Below are 22,998 nucleotides of genomic sequence, written 5' to 3'. Positions count from 1 at the left end.
ATCCCAAGAAATAGGTCCCGAAGTAGGTCCTCACTCTGTCCTTCATATCTTCCCCCACCCAACCTCTACCTCCTGCCCCTACCATGCTGGGCCATCCTGCCTCAGGTCCCACCCATCATCCCAGCTAGAGGCCTAAACTCACTCAGGCCATGCATGATGGTCACCCACTCCAGAGATGTTTTGTATAAGTCTCCTGACTTTTGGATGGCCAGGATCTTGAACAACACCTGAAGACTTTCCTGGGTGGAATCCTGAAGGCTGCTGTAGTCTAAGGAAGAAAAATCTGAGCTGGTAGTCAGGTGCGGCAAGGGCAGGTACTGAAGCAGTGAAGAGCAGACCAGGTGACCTTCCAGGGGAGGCAGTTACAGAGAACTTGGTACTCTTTCTATCTTCAAGGATTGCATTGGCCAATACTGTAGAACCAGTAGAGCACTGGAGTCTCAAAATAGGAAGAGGAGAAACTTCCCCTTCCCCAGGCACTGTGGGCAGACTCCAGGCTGGCCAGCTGATTTCCCTGGCTAGATTCTATGGGTATTCACCTAGTCCCATGGAAGAACTAGAGCCTCCAGCCTGGGAAGAGGGCTCAATGGCTCCAAGTCCCTACATAATATTATATTTCTATAGCAAGAATGCCCATTCTGGCATGAAAGAGGTCCTGGTAGAAAAGCCGAGATCAAAATTTTCTCTCATAGTCTTAGCATTTGCCTCCCTGGTACTGCTTAAAGATTTATGCCATCATTCCATGAGAGAGGTGAGGTAAAGACACTAACTAGGGTGAAAATGGGAGAAGAATTGAGAAAGGAGGTTGATTCAGACAGATGGAGGATTCTCCAAACACCCCTGTTGGGGAGAAAATACTCAGTGTCCTGCTTTCAGAGAGAAAGAACTTGTACTGTACTCTCTAGAGAAAACATTATAGGTGTAATATTTTTAGCACCTCTGTCTATCCCCTTTACTTGCTCCTCCTCATGTGAGGAGGTAAAAAGGCCCTTCTCTCGTGCTCTAAGGGACATGAGGCAGGCCATAATCCTCCACGCAGCTACCTGAGTGAATGTACTTCAACTCCCCTCTGCATATCCACACAGATCTCAGGTTCTCAATGGATTTGGGGAAGGTTGTGAAAAGACAGTGTGAAGACTCACTTGACTTAGATCTAAGCTGTGTCTGTCAACACAGTACATAAAAAGCACACAGTTTCTTGGGGGTAATAGTTCTGATATTATACTTTCATTTTTATGTATCTCCTTGTTCTCATTTGGTTAACAATCTAAAGGGGATAATTAATGATTAGTCGCTATGCTCAACCTTACAACAATCTGTCTTCCTGGGGTAGAAATTAAATGCACAAGAAGTTCCATGGTCTTGGGCTCATTTGGGTGAAAGAAGTCACCAGCCTCATGGTGTGTGGCCACCACAAAGATGTGGTCCTTGGTTAACATGCCTGGAGTTAATAGGAAAAAAAAAGCCTGGCACAGAGAAAGAATAGAACCTGTAGGGAGAAACCCCAACCATACATGTGCTTGGTGCAAATGCCAGCTTAGGGAGAGAAGGGAAAACTGGAAGGGAGGAAAGGTGGTGGGAAGGACTGTGAGCTTAAGTGAAGACTGGGAGGACCCACACTGGTGTCTGATGTTATGCTCAGAGACAGCCCAAGTCCCAGACTATCCAGAGCCTGTAGTCTACTGTGAATTTTTATTTACTACTTTTAGTAGCAGAGGAATTTAAAGATGATGCAGAAAAGCAGTGGAGACCGCTTTTGCAGTCCCCAACCCTCAGGCCATGGACTGGTACCGGTACCAGTCTATGGCCAGTTAGGAACCAGACCACACAGCAGTAGGTGAGCAGTGAGCAAAGCTCCATCTGCATTTACAGCTGCTCCCCATCACTTGCTTCATCGCCTGAGCTCTGCCTCCTGTCAGATCAGCAGTGGCCTTAGTTGCAGGAAAACAAGCTCAGGGCTTGTTGAGTCTGCATTATGGTGAGTTGTATAATTATTTCATTATATATTACAATGTAATAATAAAAGAAATAAAGTACACAATAAATGTAATGCTCTTGAATCATCTAAAACCACCACCACCACCACCCGCCCCGGGTCCATGAAAAAATTGTCTTCCATGACACCAGTCTCTGGTGCCAAAACAGTTAGGGACCACTGAAGTATTAATAGTAGCAGATCTGCAAAATGTGGAACCAGGGTCAGAGATGGGCAAAAGGATCAGCATAAAATGTGTTTAGAAACATTTTTACCCCCATAATATGCTGAAATAAAAATTAATTAATTAATTAATTAATTAAAAATAAACCAATGGATCAATGTTTCTCAAAAAAAAAATGTGCTCAGGACAAAAGTAGGAAGAGAACCTCCTTTGAATCTTAGGGCAAATGTTAACTGCAGAAATCCAGCCTTTGTATCAGTCAGCATCAAAACTTATGAGTCCTTATTAAGGAAGATGTGAACAAGGAGGCTGGGTACCTTATCAATGTCTTGCAAATAGCTGGAAAAGGCATCCCTAGTCAAATACTGGACATGGAGAGGTGATAAGCATAAAGAGTTTGGGTGATGAGGAACATCCATGTTAGAACAGGAAGGACATACTCTCTCCTCCATGCAGAAGTTGGACCAGTTACACGTTTTCCCCGGCTGGACTCCTACATAGCTCAAGTCCACCCACTTTTCCCTTTCTCCATTGGTACCATCCTAGTCTAGGCCACTACTACTTTTTACTTGGGTTATATAATAAATCATCTCTTAACTGATCTTCCAGTTTCTATTCTTTGCCACCCTTCAATCCATTCTCTATGTTGAAACCAGAGTGACATTGTTAAACTAACATCTGATCATGTCACTTCCCCACAAAAAATACTTCAGTAGCTCTCCATTGTTTTCATGTTATGTGAGTAAATTCTTAATGTGGCCCACAAGACTCTGCATGATCTGACCTCTCCAGTTCCATCAGTCCCATACTCTCCTCTATTATCCTTTGGGCTCCAGAATTAGAAGCTCTTTTCGTGAATGCTGCCCATTCTTACCATAAAATATCCTGAATAATGCTGAAAATTCAACTGAAACTCACAGGTCCCAAGCTATTCTTTAGAAGACTCAAACATTTTTGCTTCCACTAGTTGAATTATATGCTTGCCAAGAGTCAGAGTGTTTGCAAATCAATTTGAGTTGTAATTTTAATTACATAATTAATCTAACATTGTGTTAACCACTATAATATGGGTGGGAAAAGAGTTGCTGTTTCTATAGAAACCATGCAAGGCTTCATTCAGTGAAGGCAAGCTGATAAAAACATGCTATTGGATATAGGCAAGTTAATTTTTAAAAATCAGGAAATTATAATAAAAATCTAGAAAAGTTCTGGACTCAGGTAACTTTACAAGTGTCTTTATGTTGTTGCCTCACTTTACAGAAGATGAAAGTTGAAATAGTAGACAATACATTAATGCAAGAAAGCCAGTGAGGAACTATCAGTGGGTGTCCTTAGTTTAAAAGGTTAATAAATAAATGTACATGTACATATTTTAAGCTGAATGCACATGTATACTTTTAAGCTAATAATGTACATGTACATTTTTAGTAAATAAATATGCCTATATATGTTTAAACTATGTATACATCATATTTTGTGGTTTCTCTATTTAACTAACTTTTTGGATTAACTGATTGGGTTCCAACTGTGTTAGACAACAGAATTTCTCCTCCACTAGCAATTCCTCAACTACATCATCTTGGATGCTTGTACATGTGCTGTTCCTGTATCGGGCATGCCCTTCTCACCTTGAAAATTTGGCAAACTCTTTCTCCTTCAAAGGCATCATGACACCTCTGCTTAAGGGAAGACTTCTCTGATTATCTCTGGTTCTTTGAGCTGGTCCTCTCTCTGAGGTTCTACTGCCCTCAGTAACGTGCTCCATCATGCACTTATCCCTGTACTATAGTCTGCTTCTCACTGGACTAGGAGTTCCTGAGAGACAAGGCTGCTGTCTGTAAATTTCAGGGTCTCCTATATTTAGCACAGAGTAGGCAGGTGATTTTGATGAGGGAAAGAATAAAGGAATGAATGAAGGAGTGAGGCATAAAATCAGATAGCAGTGTACAATCTAGACGACAGAGCATTGAAATGCGGAGAGAAGTGACTGTGAGGAATTTCTGAGTACAACCAGAAAGGGAAGGACCTCTACTGAAGGAGCCAGGCATTGGGTGGAGAGAGGGAGGTCTGTAGGGGGTTCCCAAGGAGATAAAGATAGTACAGGAGCCACATGGAAGACACTGTCTCAGAACAGACTGATGTCTCAGGCTGCCCAGTAAGGATGGGGCCTGGCTAGAGAAGCCAGATCTGGCAGGGCTTGGCAGATGTGGTGGATGAAAATGGCCCCAAGGAGGGGACTTTCACTAGACCACAAGGGCTGGGTCTCACCTGAGAGGATGAAGGTGCCACTATCCTTGCCCACTACCTCCCACTGGGGGCTGCGGAGCATCTGCCTCTTGAAACACTCTGAGATTGGTGGCTCGTAGGGGACATGCAGGATGAAGTTGACCAGGCGCAGCTGGCGAACTTCCCAATACTGCTGTAGCTTCCGTAGGGTCTCTTGGGCGTGAATTCGGTCATTTTCGTACTGCCAGACCTGGAACAGCTGGGTCTCAGGAACCAGAACTGCATAATGACTTAGGGGATAGCCTTGGAGCTGGGACCTGGGGATTGGGTCTGAGGGAGAACTCAAAGGGCAGTGCTCAGGGGAGTAGAGGTCTCAGAGATGAAGTGGGAGTGGGACCATCAGGCTTCAAAGACAGGCCGTTGGCAGCATCTAACTAGTTAGACCCATGGTCACTGTCTTGAAACCCACCGTTTTGCAAGGCTCCACCTGAGCAGACAATACCTCAATCAGCTTGTGCTCTTTGGGGCCAAGGGTAAGTGTTGGGGGACATCTGCCATTCTGTGGGCCCACAACTTCGGGGCTGACACCTACTTCCTTCCCCGGTTGGGGGGAGACATATTCTCAGTCACAGTGTCTGGAACCACCCACGAGATCCCCATCTGAAGGAAAGTGTTCCTACCCGCCAGACAGGTCAGTAGTCTCAACCCCCACTCACGTACATGCCAACATCTGCTGCCCCCTTGTCCCAAGGGGCTTCTGGGACTTGACTGGCTTTATTACAGGTCCTGATCTCAGACCTCCCTCCCTCCCTCCCTCCCGTGGGCCTCACCTGGTTGATTCGATCTGCAAACTCCAGCAGCGGACAAGTGAGCAGTTGGCCCAGTGTTAGGAGTTCTATGTTGTGGAGACTGCTCAGCCCTAAGGCTGGAGGTAGAGGAGACAACAAGTCAGAGCAACACCCAGTATGTGGCAGAGTCTAGCCCATGTCCCAGAGCCCAGTCCTACCCTAAGCTCCCTAAGCCCAGAGCCCAGATGCAGGACCCAGAGCCCAGCCCAACCCAGCTCAGACCCCAGACAGCAGATTTCAGGAAGCAACATAGAGCCAAGGACTTAGAACCCAAGGTCCAGAGCACAACTCAGAGCCAGAGCTAAGACCCTAGCCTAAGCCCAGCCACCATCAGCAGAGAGGACCCCACATGGCAGTTAGGGAGGTTAGAAATTTTTGTCCCTATGAGGGAAAAGAGGTTGTAATACATAGGAAAGGGTAGGGAGCAACTTAGGGAGGAAAGATGTTTCCAGCAGGAGCAGCAGAGAACTGAGTTGTTGCATTGCTCTAACCCCTATATTCTTCCTTTCCCCACCCCTCTGAGACTAACTAAACACACCTCGCAGAAGGGATTGGCAGTTGAGGTTATGCAGCTGAAGGCTGCTCAGCTTGGTGAGCAAGGGCAGGTAGCTGCGAAACTCCTCCAGCATACGCATGCAGCGTTGCAGCACTGGGCTGTGCAGCCCCAGGGTCCTGCACATCCGTGCTGCCTCTGTCAGCCAGCCGTCCGTCTTCTCCTGGGCCATAGCCAGACTAAACTGCAGGGAGAAGGGCTCACTGTCAGCTTGAGACCCTTCCCCATCCCCACCGCTGTAGTCCTCCACTCCCAGGAAAGAGCTCCAAGTGATGGTTTTGGCACCTTGGCAAAAGCCATGCACTTCCACTCGCTGATGTTTTCAGAGATGACTCGGTACAGGTGCCAGATGCGTTGCTGCTGCACAATAGGACGGGTCCCACAAATAGGCAAAGGCACAGGACTCTCATCCCCTGTGGAATAGGGCTGGCTGAGACCTATTTGGGGTGAGGGGGTGCGAGCTGGGGGAATGGTCAGTCAAGAGCCCCTGGTGACAGAAGGGAAGGTACAGAAAGTGATGGCGGGTGCAGAGTTCCAAATTGTTCAGTTCAACAGTGGAGGTGGGGTCAATCCAAGGTAGAGTTATTTCAAGGAAAGAATATCTGGGAAAACATGATGACAGTGAAAGGGAAGGGTTTCTCTTCCATTAGTCTCCATCTCACTTACTACATTCTAGCCACACTGGACTCTTTAATCAGATACACCCGACATGCTCCCTCCTGCTAAGGGCCTTTGCAGTCAGAGTTCATTCTTCCTTCAGAGAACCACATGGCTCATGCCCTCACCAACTTCAAGTCCTTGCTCAAACAGCATCTTGTTAATGAGGCCTTTGCAGATGCAGACTATCCTACTAAAAATTGCCATCTATCCTCCCAGGCATTCTCAATGCCTCTTCCCTGCTCAGTTTTTTTTCCTATGCCATTTATCATTTTCTACATAATTTAGTTATATTTTATTTATTATTTATTGTCTTTCTCCCCCAGCTAGAATGTTGGGTCCATTTGGGAAAGAGTTTTGTCATTTGTTCATTGATGTACCTCAAGCTTGGTACACAGTAGGCACTCAACAAATATGTGTTGAATGAATGAATGAGTGAATGAACTGTCAGCCCAAGAGAAAGTTCAATGAGATGAATATAATAAGATCTGGCCCACACAGAGGGCCATAAGGGGTAAATGGTGATGCTCCCTGTTGTGTTTGTCTTTGGCAATTATTCCCTCCTTCCTCTCACAAGTTGCTGCATTCGTACTTAACCAATTATTTATAATAAGTTGTGAGATATGTATCAAAAGTAATCTGTAATTAACAGTAATTATAGTACTGAGGCTTGCAATTTACTTAAAAGACATCAGACTACAGTCCAGGTTTATTACTATTAGATTGTCATTCTTAGTCACTTGAATTCCAGCAAACTTTTTTAAGTGGGAGAAAAGGTGATAGCGTTATATCCAAATGCTGGGAATCATGCATCTTATACATGCGGATGTCATGCATCATGGAGATCTTAGAATATTAAAAAGACGGGAATCACTAGGCTATCAGAGCTCTGATCTGACAAAAAATAAAATGACAGTAAATCTATATTCTTCCCATCTTTCTTTTTCTAAACTCAAAAGATTTGCCTAGAGACACATACTATCTTTGATAGCAGTTGTCTGAACATCAAATATTGGAAAAATAAACAACTTCTCTATGAGAAAGAGCAGATGTGATATCTCCAAACACATGAAAAGATAAAGACAAACTTGGGGATTAAGAGCAAATATCCTTTGATGGACATTTTGTGGTATCTACTCGGCAATTTTCATTGCATTTTACAACTTTTTATCTGGAAATGATTTCAAATTTTTAAAGTTGCAAGAAAAAATAGTAAAACAAGTACTTGTATACCTTTTATCTAGATTGACCTTTTGTTGACATTTTACACCTTTGCTTTATTATTTGTGCTCACGTGCTCTATGTGTATATGGGCGTAAGCATACACACACAAACACACTTTTTTCTCTAAACTATTTAAGGGCGAGTTACATAAATGATGGCCCTTTACCTCCAAACTACTCATGTGTGTATTTCCTAAGAATAGAGATGTTCTCTTACATTGCCACAGTATAATTATCAACTTCATACACTACATTGATACAATACTCTACTGCCCACATTCCAGTTTTGTAATAATGTCCTATATAGCATTTTCCCCCCTTAAGTACAGCGTCCAGTCTAGGGTGAAGCACTGCACTTACTTGTCATGTCTTTTAGCTTCTTTTGATCTGGAACATTCCCACACAGCCTTTCTTTGTCTTTTGTAACAGATACTTTTAAAGTATACAGTCCCCTTTTGCCCTTTTTGTCAATAGTTTCTCATGTTGTGTTTTTATGATTTTTTAAATGATGTTATTCATTCTCAGCTGGACTACTGCATAGGTGATGTTGTATCCTTCTCCAGGTATCACATCTGCAGGCACATGATGTCCATATTTTTTCACTCATGATGTTAATTTTGATCACCTGGTCAAATTATTGTCCAATTTCTCCACTAATTGCTATTTCTTTTTTCTTCCTTTGCAATTAATAAGTAGTCTCTGGGAGGAACTCTCTAAGACAGTGCAAATATTCTGCTTCTTATCAACTTTGTCCAGATTTGGCATTCACTGATGATCCTTACCTGATCTGATATCTACCATGATGGTTGCGAAATAATGATTATTCCACTTTAGCCTTCCCCCCACATTTACCAATTGGATCTTGGCATTCTACTACTGTAAGCACAAGTTCTCACTTCTCCCTCATTGATTTATCTATTTATTTTTACTATAGATGATAAATTTCTTTTTTTCAATAGTTTAGAATTTATTACTGTACTTTGGTGCCCAAATTAGCTCAGATTTGGCCAGTTGGCATCGCTTTTGTAATCCCTTCTGTGACATTCTCCCGTCACTTTTTTTTTTAATTTAGCACTTCCTTACTTTCTAGAATAAAAAAGTAATCCAGTTCCTGCCACAGCTCTGGAATCATGCATTTCTCTGAGGAGTTCTGGTTCCTTTTAGTGGGAAATGGTATTAGAAACTAAGATCTGAGCACAATGTGGCTTCTTGCTACTGGGGTATCTTTGCTTTTGTGCTCTTCAGTAGATAGCTAGGAAACATATGCCTGTGTACATACATATAAACATATACTTACATGCATACACATGTGCAAATAAGCATGTATGCATACACAATGTTTGTGTGTTTTAAAATGCAATGGAAAATATAGAGTAGATACCATAGAAAATGGAAGTTTATAAAGATCACAACTTTTTTTCCAGAACTCAGAGAAAAAGAATAAAGGAATAATGATGATAAAAGAAATGAATGAGAGATCCAGTAAATCCTACATACCCATAAGAATTCTTTTTTTTCTTTTAATATAGATTTGTTCAGAACCTGAACGTGTAAGAACTGTGGAAGGAGACTAGAGCAAATATAAGAGCCATTACTGAACAACTGATAAACAGATTACCTATTTTAAAAAAGCAGACTGATATCAGATTTATTCACAATGTGGAATGTCAGAAGACAATGATCTAATATTTAAGTTTGAAAAAAAAATTTTGTGACTTCAGAATTTAATATTTAGCTAAGCTGTGATATAAGGACATTATAAAATCATTCTCAGCATGTAAGTAACTCAAAAATGCTAATACCTCTAACTCCCTTATGAGAAAAAAAGGTCCACAGGGAAATACTCTAGCCATCTGAGGAAAGAATGAAAATAAAGATGTGATTTTTTAAAAAAAAATAGTTGTATGTAAATAAATCCATAAACCTCATATGTCGGAACAGTTGTTAAAATGGTTATAAAACAAAGCGAATGCCAAAAGTAATGAGTAAAATAAATAATGTAAAATAAGGGGTCATTATTAATTATCTGGATCTAAAATCCTTGATTATTTTAACAAAAATTGGGAGTTTGGTGAGGAGGAAGTAAAAGCAATGCTGTGAAGTTTCTTGGGCCTAGCGCTACAAGGCCTGAGCTCCTCTACTCTGCTTTTTCACAAATATCTTCAACCCCAGCAGGAGGAGTCAAGGACTGTGGTCCATGTCAGTTAGGGTATAAGAGCCTCTCAATACTCTGCCAAACAAAAAGTTCCTTGCTTGGGACGGTTCCAGAGCATCCTCCGCCTTACATCTAGACCAACGGCCCTGGGCTGGGGCATGCCCACAGGTAGAGATGGTAGTAGTTGGTGGTTGGTGAAGGGGCAATCCAGAAACAAGGTGCCTTTCCAAGGGATATAAGTGACTGCATCTGAGAAAGGAAACTTGAGCCCACAAAGTTCTGTATATGCAGAAGGGAACCAGCTTAGCTGCACCACTGTATGGAAGGGCTAAGACCAATAGCTCTACCCTGGTCTCTGCCCGTGTGCTAGTGAGCCCTCAGCAGCCTCCTCTACACCACATAGCTGGAGGCAGTGGCTACTGGAGCCTCAAGACCTATTCTTATCTGGGACTTGCCGCCTGGTATAGGGCTGTGTTGAACAGGACTACACAAAGGTGAAGTTCTACAACACGGGCACCCTTATATTTCTCCTACACAGGATTTTAGCCCCTGACCCCATCACATTCTAATGGAATATCCACTTATTTGCCTTCAATACCAGACCAGGAGCCCCCAGTATCACCACCCTAAACACAACATCTGACATGGTCAATAAATGATGATTTTTGTCTTGTAATTTTTGTTTATAAAAGAGACCAATAAAGGCATGTGATTCCTGAGGCTTGCTTAGGGTCATACGGGACATAGAACCTTGAGTCTCAACCCTTATCTCAGCTGGAGGCTCTATCACAGGGCGATGGGGGCAGGGGCAGAGATCCTCAGTACCCGTGAAGGTGGCATAGGCATGCTGCAGTTCACTGAGGTGGCTGACTGTGTTCTGGAACTGACGCTCCATGGAGATGAGCTGGCTCTCAGTGCTTCTCTGCTCTTGCGTGGGGTCCATGAAGGGACCGGACAGGGCTTTCTCAAGCAGGCCTTCCAGCTCTGCCAGTGCTGCTGCTATCATCTGCCGCAGCTTAGGCACGATGGCGTGTTGCTTGCTGAGCAATAACTCTGAGGCCTGGCTCTTCTCAAACTGAAATGCCTCCCATACATCCCGAAGCTGTGGGGCAAGCAGAGGGTAATGCAGTCGATGTGGTTGTGGGGGAGGGGGACTGGGAGGGATGAGTGACTCCCTGAATTGCCCCCTCACCGAGATGTCCAGTGCCTCATTCTCAGCACTAAAGAGGTTAAAGCGGTTGCGGATGAGTTCATGGAGTGCCCGTATGTATTCCATTCGCTTCTCCAGCTCCACGTACTGTTCATTGGCCTCATCCAACTGCAGGGGTTACAGCATGAGAACAGCACCGCCACAGCCCTGCACACCTCTGGAGGCCTATCCCCAAGGGGAACCCCCGCCTCTGGAGTGGGGACTCCAGACCCGGCTGCAGCCCTTTAACCCACTGGGATCAGGGGCAATCTGGGATCAGATCCTCCTCTGACCCAGGTCTCTCTGAAGGTGGTCCAGTTACTACCCACCGCACCACTACCCTGATAGTAGGGCAATGTATCCCTATCTGACTGACTGTCACAAAGGGCGGAACCACATCTCTAAAACCAGGTCTCTATCTCTCTCATCACATCAGGGCCTCCCCCTGACATGAGGAAGCTGAGGGCCATGTGAACAGGCTGAGAATTAACAAGGGCAGATAACTTGGGTGAGCACAGTTGAAGAGCATCAAGCCCTGTTGGGAACTCAGCAGAGACCTGAAGAGAGTGTGCTGAGCTTTTGAGCAGGATGGGCCCCGGATAAGCTGGGGAAAATGGAGGAGGGGAGTCTACCTTCCGGGAGCACTTCCCAATGGCATGAATGTCCGAGTTGATGGTTTGGAAGACCCGCGTGAAATCTGTGAGCTCTGTCATGAGCTGCTGACTGCGGATCCTGCACTCGTTCTGCACCTGTGCAAGGATGTCCTTCTTCATGTTGTCCAGCTTGGATTCTGGAGACAAGAGAGCCAGGTGTTAGGGGATGCCCAAGAAAGAAGGGGTGCTCGGGGCAGTGCTGTGGGTCCAGGGAGGGAGCGGGCTGAAGGGGAGGCCGGACCTTGAATTTATTCCCTCACGCATTAAACGCTTACTGGATCCCTGCGCGGTGTCCGGCCAGCTGTCATGCGCTGAGGCCTGTGCTCTGCACTGGCAGCGAGAGTGGATGGGTAAAACAGAAAGTTTCCCCAGCCTCAGAAGCTCACAATATGATGGCAGAGACAGACATATAAAGGGACAATCACAAACCGGTGTCATAAATCCTCTGTGAGTGCCCTGGAGCCTTCAACCCAGCAGAGCGAAGGGAGAGGGGGGCCTGAGAAGGCTGGGAAAGACCTCCTTAGGGAAGGGACATTGAAGTTGGATGTGTTGAGTAGTTAATGCTCCAAGTAGATGAAAAAGCATGTGCAAGGGCATGGAAATGACATGTTTGTGAACAGCAGAATGCCCTGTCAGAAAAAAATGTTCGGCCTTTGGAGTCTTACTGCCTCTGCTCTAGTAGAAGAGATGCCAAGAAAAGCAGGTAATCTGCCTTTCGGTTTTTAAGGATTAAATGAAAGAAGCTCTCAGGTGAACAAAGGGCTAGAAGATAATCCAGGAAGCTGCCTTTGGTGACGTGAACAACTTCATTGCCCCAGGGGGCAGGAAAAACACCCATATGATACCTCATCAAATCTAAGACACTAGTAAATTGTAAGAAGCACCATTGTTTTATATACCACTAAAAAAGAAAAAATAATATCATCTAGACTCTAACATGCCATCATAAGACACCTTTTAAGTTCAGAGATGCTAAAATATACACAGAACAGCAAACTATAACATAGAAATATAGTATAACACCAAGTATAGTATAGATTTCTTACTACATACCAGACAGTGTTTTAAGTACTTTAACTGCATTAAACCATTTTTATCTTCACAATTTCCCTTTGAGGTAAATGCTATGATTCTCCTTATTTTACAGATAAGCAAACTGAAACTCAGAGAGGTTGAGTAACTTGATCAACATCACACAGTGGCAGAGCAAGAATTCAAACTCAGGCAGCCTGGCTCTACTCCATTATATTTTATGTTACAAATATAAACATAAAGTATATGTTTATATAAATATTTCAAAATGTATATATATTTTATGTTATATTAAAAGTAAACTGGCCTACTCCCTATTAGCATCTCTGCAACTGGAAAGTAAAATAGTGAGTTTGAGAAGCAGATAGTTGAGACATACTGGGTATGGGACTTTCAGAGCCTTGGAGGGAGGAACCACGAGGACTGGGTCTTAAGAGCTGAGACTGCAAAAACCTACCAGGATGGAACTTGTCGAGGGGCACCTTATGTTCAACAGAACTCGGAGATGAGAACTCATCCTTTGTCAAACTGTCCCTCTGACCCGTGACAGCAGTTAGGCCATCGCAACAGTGCCGCTTTGGGACCAGCAGCATCACGCAGGTGAGGGCAGACAGGAGCTCAACAGCGACACCGTATGGTATAAAGTAGCAATGGATTGATAACGTACCAGAATTCCATGAGATTGGAAGCTGGAGATAGATGGGAAAACAGATTTGAGAGATATTTAGGAGGCAGAAGAATGAAAAGGATTTGGCAACAGGTTGGATGCAGTAGGGTTAAGGAGAGGGAGGAGTAAAGGATGGCTCCAAGTTTCTGAGGAGGCCAACTCACTGGAGTGGATAATTATGCCACTCACTGTTCAAGGGAGCCCAGGAAGAAGAGGAACAGAGTCGAAGGATAAGAAGATAAAATTATATTAGCAAGAAGGATGAGAGTAGACAGAAGGGGTAAGTTGAAATGGAAAAAATCATCAAGCACTTATTACATGCCATACTCAAAGCTAGGAGTATTATAAATAACATCTCATTTAAATCTCCTTACTATTAATATAACCTGTGAGTGAACACATTATCACGCCCAGATTAGTGATAAAGAAACTGAAGCTCAGTGATCTGAAGTTACAAAGCAAGTAAAAAATAGGCCCAGGATTCTAAACCCAGTGCTTATTTCTCTCCATTTGCTCCTCTTGTAGAGGCCAGTTGATTCTGGACTAAGGATCAAGAAACTAACAAACTAGAAAGAGAAAACAAACTTCTGGAGCAAGAGTGGAGCAAACCCTGCCAAAAACAGGGCCCAAGAGAAAGCAGACCAATCACAGGCCTTCCCTGTTCCTGCCTTGCCAGCCTGAATCCCCTGTACAAGAGCAGGGAGCTTTAGTGGCCCGTAAGATACCTAACGAGGCATGCATGTGCTTTTATCTGACAGGGAGGCCTGGGCAAGCAGCAACATTCAAACAAACTCTTTCTAGGCCCCAGTTCCAAGGCCTCTCACCTTCATAAAGAAAGCAGGCCTGGGGACCATGGGTCCGATAGACTCTGGTCTCTGCAGAAGTGGATACTATTGGTTATTGTCATCGTTGGGGACCAGGTGACGAAACAGAACCACCTCTCTGTTTCCTAGAAGAATACATCACTGGCTTCACAATCTACCCCATTCTGAGCCTCTCCAAGGCCAGCTCCTAGCTGAGGCACTTGCTAGTACAGAATAGCATAAGCCATCCCTCCCATGGAAGATGAGAGTGGACAAGACTAAGTCATATTTCTCAGAGACCCGGAGATACCAAAATGGCCTTGGCCTAGCGGGAGTATGAAGTGGCAAGAGGAGGGAAACCAAGATGGGTTGAGGAGGAAACAGATAATACAGGGCTCTTGAGCCCCACTTTCCACAGGGAACTTTGGGACAAGATCACTTTTCAGGGTGTCCTGTGCTAACATGAAATAGTCATAGCAGAATAGAAATCCCAGTGTGAGCTGTGTTATGGTAAACAGAGGACCAGCTATAATGCTGACAAGTCTTCCACAGCTCCCAGATGGCAGGGGGTATGGAAGACAGCAGAGAGTTGATAGCCAGCAGGCCTGGATGGAGTTCCTGTGTTGAGAGGCAAGGGATCTTGAAGCAAAAGCCATGGGGGTGGCCGGCCTAAGGCAGAGACTGGATAAAGGATTCACTAAAACCCCAAGGATCTGCCCTGCCAGCTGGAGCCAAGCCGGGGCCAAGCCAGCGAAGGTGGAAACTCTGGGCCCCTGCTAGGCCAAGAGAACAAACCCAGCTACAACAGCCCAGGACACAGCAGCACCAGAAGCAGCAATGTCAGGAGGGCAGAGAACAGGAAAGGATGAATTCTATCTCAGAAGCCAGCAAACAAAGAGCACACAGCCCAGCGGCCCTCCCCAGTGCCAGATAGCACCCCGGGAAGGAAAAGGGAGGAGAGAATGCTTAAGAATAAAAACAACCCAGAAGTGTAGTTAAATTTTCAATTAACCAAAAACCCCAAATAGAGCAAATCAGACCCAAAGTGACTGCTTTAAATGAAAAGTGCTGTCTTTAAATGGGAAGGTTATGTTCTTCTTTCACCAGTGGCAGAAGTTAAGACTACAGAGTAAGGCAAGATCAGTTAAAGAGAGTAACTTTTTACATATGCAAATCGTGGTATAAATTTAGACTGCTACAGGTGGCGATGAGGCACCCTAGGTTCCTGGAATCTCTGTAAAGAAACTGAGCTCGGTAGCTCAAGGAGCAGGCTGATTTTTCTCAGTCATGTTTGAACTTTAAGCTCTCTCTACACCATAAGAATAGAAAGTGTCAGGTGACAGGAACATGATTCCTAAGGAATACAGGATATGAGCAGAGCCAAAACAGAGGTCATACTTTTAATAGCAAAGGGAAGGGCCTGGGACCTGGAGCTTTGGGAACCTCCATAGGGCCAGTGAGGGGACTGCACCAAAGGTTCCAGGCCCAAGGCAGGTCTTGGGGATGGCCGTAAGGAAGGAGGAAGGAAAGGAGGGAAGACAAGCAGCACTCACCCAACTCTACCTGTACATTGTGGCAGCTCAGCAGCAGCAACTTGCCTTTTGTGAGCAACTTGATAGGCATATGGGAGACACGGGCCTGCCAATCATTCAGGAGGCTCACCAGCCTCTCATAGTTCCTGACGGGACAGCCTCTCATGTCCTCCAACTTCTGAGGCCCCCAGGATTGCAGGAATTCATAAATGGTCGTTAGCCAGTGATGTTCCCTGCAGAATTCCTGCACTTCCCGCAGCATGCCCTAAGGGCAGACAAGGTGCTTAGGGCAGAGGCAGTGCTTATGATGGGAACTGGTGGGCAACATCCCACTCCTTAAACTTCTGTTCTTACCTCCATCAGCACCTGCTGTATAGTCAGTGCCTGCCGGATTTGAGAGCTGTTGTCCAGGTCTTCCTGCAGCTGCTCAGAATTGCGGGGCAAGTACTGACCCCGCAGCCGGTACCCACGGACCTCCAGGAGACCAGCAATTGGGTGAGACTTCCAGGGCCACACCAATCCTACATTTGGGCCGCAGAAGATACGCACAGCGTCGCTGGGCTGACCCTGGAACTTGGGCATCGGGAACTCTGTGTTCAAGTCCTCTTCTTCATCTTCTAGTGGAGCACATGGCATAATTATCCCTGAGTGCCCTCCAGAGCCCAAACCCTTCACACACACACACACACACAAACACACACACGCATTCTCTGCTCATGACTGAGTTCACACATACATCTCTATCACAAACACAGTATACACCCATGGAGGGAATTTATTAGCTAGGGTTCAAGTGCAGAGAATAGCATTTACTCTAGCCAATATAAGCAGGAAGGAAATTATTATAGAATATTAAATGGTTGCAGAATAATTAGGAGCAGTGAAAAAAAATGCTCTAGGCTGAGCATCTAGAGCTCTGTGCTGTCTAGCAAATTGAGATGTCACTGTCACATCATCAGCTATAAAACACACTGCCTCTGCTATGCTCCACAGAATGGATGGCATATACTCTGCTTCTCTGCCCCATGTAACTCAATTCTGAATTGAAGTCTCCTGTAGATTTAACTGGTGGATCCTAAATCATACATGACATGTAGCTGTAAGGGGGTCTGGGAAGTGCAGTCCGCAGCACTCCTGCATCTGAAGAACAGAGGATGAGGTAGGAAGGGACGTTGAGCGTGTCAGTCCTCAGTATCCTTGAACATGGCCTCCCCCATAACTTTTTAGGAATTGGTTATTTGCCAATTTGTGTTAAAACATTGTACCAAAAAAAGGAAAAAACAACAAAGTGTTCAGAAATCAGATTCATACTACCCATACCTAAACACTATGGTGCTTCTAAGGCTCAGACCTCAGATCTCTTCTCTTCTCCACTGTCCAGGAGATCTCTCTCATCCAGTTTCATGGCTTTGAGTACCATCTCTTTGCTCCCAAATTTATCTCTAGCTCAGATCTCTCACCGAATTCAAATCCCATTTAAACAACTGCCTACTCCATATCTCTAACTGGATGTCTAACATGCACCTTCAACTTAATGGGGCCAAAAATGAACTATTTATTTCTTTCTCTCAAAACTGCAGTCTTCCAATTTCAGTAAATGGAAATTCCATTCTCCCAGTTGCTCTGGTCAAAATCTTTATGGTTATCTTTGACTCTTCTCTCACACACAACACACCCATCCATTACAAGACGCCATCAGCCCTACATTCAAAATATACTGTATCCAGAATCCAACCAATTCTCACCACTTCTACCACCATCTGCCCTCCTCTTCCCAGCCCAAGTCACCATCATCTCTCACTGCATTATTGTAATACCCTTCTGACACTTTTCCCTGCTTTGGCCATTGCCTCCTACACCTTACAGTCTCTGCTTCACATAAGGACAAGAATGATCCTTTAAAACTAATGCCAGAAGGGATTCTGAGAAGATGATGATGGTGACAACATAGCTTTGAAGTCTCTTCCAATTCCTCACATAAAAATGACAGAGCAATTAGATAGCAAAACCAAAAATCCATGGAGGATATTTTTAACAAAATGGGGACAGGGGATCCTTACAAATCCTAAAATAAAAATGGGTGGAGACAAACTACCTGCAACCTCAAGACCCACATGGTATCGCCATCGATGAGGAAGGAAGCAGAGGGGAACAATGAGGCACCAGACAGACCAGAGAACAGGGAAACCCCCAACAGCCAACAAGCATTTACTGTTTAAGGACAGCAGGTAAAACTGGAAGGGGTTTTACCTGCTCTAATAGCAGTTGAGGTGACGTCTGTAGGAGCTGAAGTAATCTATGCCCTATAAACCCTTGAAACCAACCAGCCAGGGCTCCCTTTTGGGACAGAGTTCAACATGGAGAAACTACTAGGAGTAGAATAAAAATTGAGCAGGATGGAAGCCATAGAGAAAAAAAGGAGGTCCAGATAAACGTGGGGGAGGGAAACAGAAACCAGGAACTCTCAGAAGGCTAGACATCATTTTTTCAACACTACAGAAAAACAATAGAAAAGAAAACTGAGAGGTTAGAAAACTATTCTGAACAAAACCTCCTTTCAAAAATTAAGAAAAGCTAATTTTTTCAACATGAGCAACAGAAAAGGATCAACATCAAACCCCATACAAAGCTATCATAAGAAAAAAGAGAGTAAGGAGTAGAATAACATCCCTAGAGATAATGAAAGCATGTCATGAAACAGATCAAAACTATAGCCCGTTTCAAAACAAGCTACAAGACACTAGGAAAATGATGTAAGTCATGAGAGAACAACACATATCAGGAAAACTCTGAAATTATGTGACAGAACTAAAAAAAATAATTAGAAATAAAAGAAAAAAATTTCAAAATGGAAACCTAACTAAAAAAGGAACATAAGAGCAAATAAACACAACAGATAGTTCCTTAAGAGAAATACAAGGTAAAAATGGCGATAATTATACAACTAAAATGAAAATAAAATTTTTAAAAAAGGTTTTGAGAGAAAGGGACAAATATTTGGTATATAGGTGATAAGAATCTATCATAAGTAACAGTATTCGCTGAAGAAAAGAAGCCAAAGCAAGGCAAGAGAATGAATACTAAAAGCTGTAATTCAAGAAAACTATCCTGAAGTAAAAAGATTTAAAGCTACATTCTGAAAAAAGGTACTTGAGAATTCTGCCCCAGAATGTTCAATACCAAAACATATTTTACTAAAATTATTAGATTTCAAGGAAAAAGAAAAAAATCTCAGCAAAAAGAGTAAGTGACTTGTAAGGAAAATAAAACTAGATTATCACTAGATTTTTTTTTTTTTTTAAACAAGATGTCATTCTGTTGCCCAGACTAGAGTGCAGTGGGGTCATCATAGCTCAATGAAACCTCACACCCCTGGACTCAAACAGTCCTCTCAAGTAGTTATTATTTATTATTTTTTGTAGAGATAGAGTCTTGTTGTGTTGCCCAGCCTGGTCTCCAATTCCTACCCTGAAGTGATCCTCCCACTTTGGTGTCCCAAAGCCCTGGGATTACAGACACGAGCCACTGCACCCAGCCTATCACTACACTTTTTGATAGAAATTCATAATGACTAAAGAAAAGAGCAACATATTTAAGATATATGCAAAGGATAAAAGTACGAACCAGTGATTTTTATATCCAGCAACACTAACTTTCGAAAGGTACAAATTGTTATCAACATAGAAGAACTTGGAGAATTTTGTTCCTACAAGCCCTTCCTGAGGAATCTAATAGAGAATGAGCTTCAGACAAACAAAATTACTAGAGAGACATCAACATAAGGACTGCTGGTGAACTCAAATATTATGTCTAATCTAATGACTTAGACTTAGACTTATTTATCTAAGTCTTTAATACTAATAACAGTAAGCAGGTACTATCTGTAGCATATATTATTAATACTATGTGCTGGGCATGATACTAGACATGTTATCTCTTTTAATCTTCACAACAATCATTCAAGTTAGGTATTTTTGTCATTCCCATTTTGCAGACCAGTAAACTAATGTGTCTGACTCCAGAGCCCTTCTTCTTTCCACTGTACTATGTAAAACAAATATCAATAATCTCAATTAACCTAAATGCATTTGGGGAAAAAATGTGCCCCAACTGGTGTAATTTGAAAAAGACTCAGGCTCCTTTCTATAAACTGTTTTCCTCCTTATCAGCTAAAGATAAATTATCTTTGTATCTTTAAATTATCTTAATGAATACATACCAGTTCATTGGGAAAATTAAAAAGCATCAACATATCAAATGTGACTAATGCATTTAACGATTTTATTGATAACCAATGATAATTGGTAACCATAAAATCTCTCAATAATACTAACGAATTAATCTACATGAAATAGAAAAGAGCTGTAGGAAATAAAGCAAATATTGAACAAGCAGAGCTCTTGAAACAAGCACAAATTAACTTAGCAATCAAATTCAACAGTAAATGAAATGCAGTTATGACACTGGAGAAGAACCTCACGGAGTTCTGGATGAACCAGGAGAAGGATAATGTACTCACACTCTTTCACACACCCCTCAGTGCATGCACATACACTTAAGCACATGAATTAGTGAACAAAAACACCCCCAACCCTTCTCCCCGCAACACACACGTGCGGTACTCAGGTTATAGCTGCTCCATCCACATCCAAGGCCTGACTCTATAGGCTGAGCCTCCTGCCCACTTCCCATGCCATTTTCACTCTACACATGTCCGTCTCTTCCTTCAGCCTCCCTACCCCTTTCTTGGGTCTCCTTAAATACCTTCAGAATACAGGGAATCCCAGGAGGTCTTCAGATCTGCAGACTGTATTACCTTCAGGCCAGAATATGGCGAAGGGGCAGAAATAGGAAAACAATGAGGAATTCAAATATGGCTGAGAGCATCTGATTACACAGACAGCACCCCCTGCTCAATCCAGAATACCTGCAGGGCAGAGGCCTTTACAGACTGTAGGCCTCTTGTTAGAATCTGGATCATATTTTCAACACAGGGCACATGAGACAGCTGGCCATAATCATCGAAGGTCAGCTGTGATAAGAGGAAGGGTTTCTGCCTTGGGGCCTATAAAAGAAGGTCGTGAGAGGCCAAGGGGTTAGATGACAATATACATTCCCCATCTGCCCGTTGACTGCCTGCCCACCTCCACACATGCCACCCACCACCTCACTTGTAAGATGTTGGCCACAAAAGAGGTTATATCCTCTTCCAAGATAGAAACAAGGCTCTGACAAATCATGTAGTCAACTAGGCGGGCAAGCTTTCCCAGCTGCAGCAACCAGGCCTCTGCTTGCTTCAGCTTCTGCTCTAGCTGCTGGCGCTGTACCCTCTGAAGGTATATGGAGCTTTGGCATGTCCTGATCCTGTTGCTGTTTTGCACTCGCTCCTGCAGGCCCTGTTGCATGTGGTACGTGTCCTTGTGAATCTGTCAGCACAGAGAGTGGAAATTCACCAGAGATAAGGGGGATGGAGAGCAAAGTGGCCACCCACTGGTCTGTGCAAACTCTCAGGTCTTGCAGCCTGGAACCTAGAACCTAGATATGCACACAGAGGGCTCCTTTTTAGTAGAGATTACCGCCCAATTTTTTAAGTGCCCAGAGAAGATGTGAAATGGAGAACATATATTCAGAGGCTACAATGGGCTAATGTGACAGGCCAGGCCTATATACTGACAGGCCCCCCCCCCACCCCCGGTGGAACTCAAATACAAAATTTATGCATATGTAAACAGAGAGGTTCACAATGCATAGAAGAAACAAAGAAAAAGATCGGATTAACAAGGCTAAGCAATAATTCCAGTGTATGGACTTCAGCCACTAGGCTGAGGTGACGTGGCCTGCTGAGTAGCGTAATACTGCTTTCTGTTATAGTAGCAGCTGTTTCTGGGCCCCAACATAGACTTTCTATTGGGGGAGGGGGACATGGGATAAAAGCCTGGGAGCCTCTTTGTGGTTTCTTTTCAGATCTGGGAGGTTCCTCAGCCTGCAAAGCCACTAACAGTTGCCAACCCTTTGGGATTGTCCTGTTGAGGAACAGAGGGGAGATACCAGAAAGCTGTTTGGCCAGATGGACCCTTTGTTCTTGCTGCTCTTCTGTTCTTTTTGATGCTCCATAGGGCTGGTGATTAGAACTGACTGGTGTCTGAGAATTGTATTACTATCTCTGCTCTCCATGAGCTCAAGCCCCAGTCTCCTGAGACTCAGGCACAAGATAGTAGAGCCCCAAGCAAGGCACATCATATACACACATGCTCTCAAGCTTGGCAAGGTGTCCTCCCCCATATTCTAACAATACCCTTAATACTGAGTGCTTCCCACTTCACAGCCCTTAATCCAGTGCATCATTATTATCTAGTTTCTTATCTACTTATCTTATCTGCTGCACTGTAAGCTCCTTCAGGAGGGGGCCTCTGTCATACCTTATTCATTCTTCTATTGCTTAACACAGTGCCTGACATGGGGTAGTCCCACAGTAAATGCTTGTAAAAAGAGTACGTCGTCTCACACTGAAAGGGCCTACTGAGTGCCAATTAGGATAAAACCATGCAAACAACAACAATAATAATTACTACTACAACAGAACATAATTGGTATAAATTTTTAATTTTTTTTTCACTAGATGCTCTCATCTTACAGTATACATTTTTAAAATATCAATACTAGGGGCAACAACTTCTAAGTTATGAGAAAAAATGTTTTAAACCCAGAATTCTACACCTAGGCACAGTATCATTAAAGTTTGAGGATCATGGGATGAAAAAGGACATTAGTGGAAAGTATGGTAAAATATGAGTAAAGTCTGTAGTTTAGTTAATAGTAGCATTAATGTTTTAATTTTGAAGTATGCCATGGTTAAATAAAATGCTAACATTAGGGGAATCTGGGTGAAGCCTGTACGGATACTCTCATTATCTTTGCAACTTTTATATAAATCTAAAATTATTCAAATACAAAAAAGTTTATTAAACAGCTCAAAAGAGAGAATGTAAGAGAAAAAAATCAACTTAAAATCAGCCAGAAGCAACAGAAGACATATTGTCTTTAAAGGAGCAGCAATAAGTTTTGATGGCTAATTTTTTAAGAGGAACTGTGAAATCCATAAGACAGCAGAATGTTTTTTTTTTTTTTGAGACAGACTCTCGCTTTGTCACCTGGGCTAGAGTGAGTGCCGTGGCATCAGTCTAGCTCAGAGCAACCTCAAACTTCTGGGCTTAAGTGATCCTACTGCCTCAGCCTCCCGAGTAGCTAGGACTACAGGCATGCGCCACCATGCCCAGCTAATTTTTTCTATATAGATTTTT

At 43.5% G+C, this 22,998-nt stretch overlaps 1 protein-coding gene across 26 annotated transcripts in view; it reads right to left on the bottom strand.

Moving 5' to 3' along the window:
- The window catches only part of DNHD1 (dynein heavy chain domain 1), a 66,247-nt gene that overhangs the window by 28,389 nt on the left and 14,860 nt on the right, over positions 1–22,998 (bottom strand). For 14 of the 26 annotated variants that reach the window (XM_045557366.1, XM_045557372.1, XM_045557373.1 and 11 more), the window contains 13 exons: positions 20,869–21,123; positions 20,625–20,762; positions 20,462–20,513; positions 16,052–16,314; positions 15,719–15,962; positions 11,643–11,800; positions 11,014–11,139; positions 10,647–10,923; positions 6,072–6,199; positions 5,772–5,970; positions 5,216–5,310; positions 4,428–4,635; positions 143–346 (listed from right to left, as the gene is read on the bottom strand). In XM_045557366.1, the coding sequence (XP_045413322.1) occupies positions 143–346; positions 4,428–4,635; positions 5,216–5,310; positions 5,772–5,970; positions 6,072–6,199; positions 10,647–10,923; positions 11,014–11,139; positions 11,643–11,800; positions 15,719–15,962; positions 16,052–16,314; positions 20,462–20,513; positions 20,625–20,762; positions 20,869–21,123 (2,347 nt within the window). Of the gene's footprint in view, positions 1–142; positions 347–4,427; positions 4,636–5,215; positions 5,311–5,771; positions 5,971–6,071; positions 6,200–10,646; positions 11,140–11,642; positions 11,801–15,718; positions 15,963–16,051; positions 16,315–20,461; positions 20,514–20,624; positions 20,763–20,868; positions 21,124–22,998 lie in introns of those variants that run through there. The other 12 variants (XM_045557365.1, XM_045557363.1, XM_045557362.1 and 9 more) reach the window with 8 other exon arrangements.

This window comes from Lemur catta, chromosome 7 (genome assembly GCF_020740605.2).
Source record: "Lemur catta isolate mLemCat1 chromosome 7, mLemCat1.pri, whole genome shotgun sequence".
NCBI lineage: Eukaryota > Metazoa > Chordata > Mammalia > Primates > Lemuridae > Lemur > Lemur catta.
Note: the sequence above shows the minus strand (reverse complement) of the source record. Positions and strands in the feature narration are given on the sequence as shown.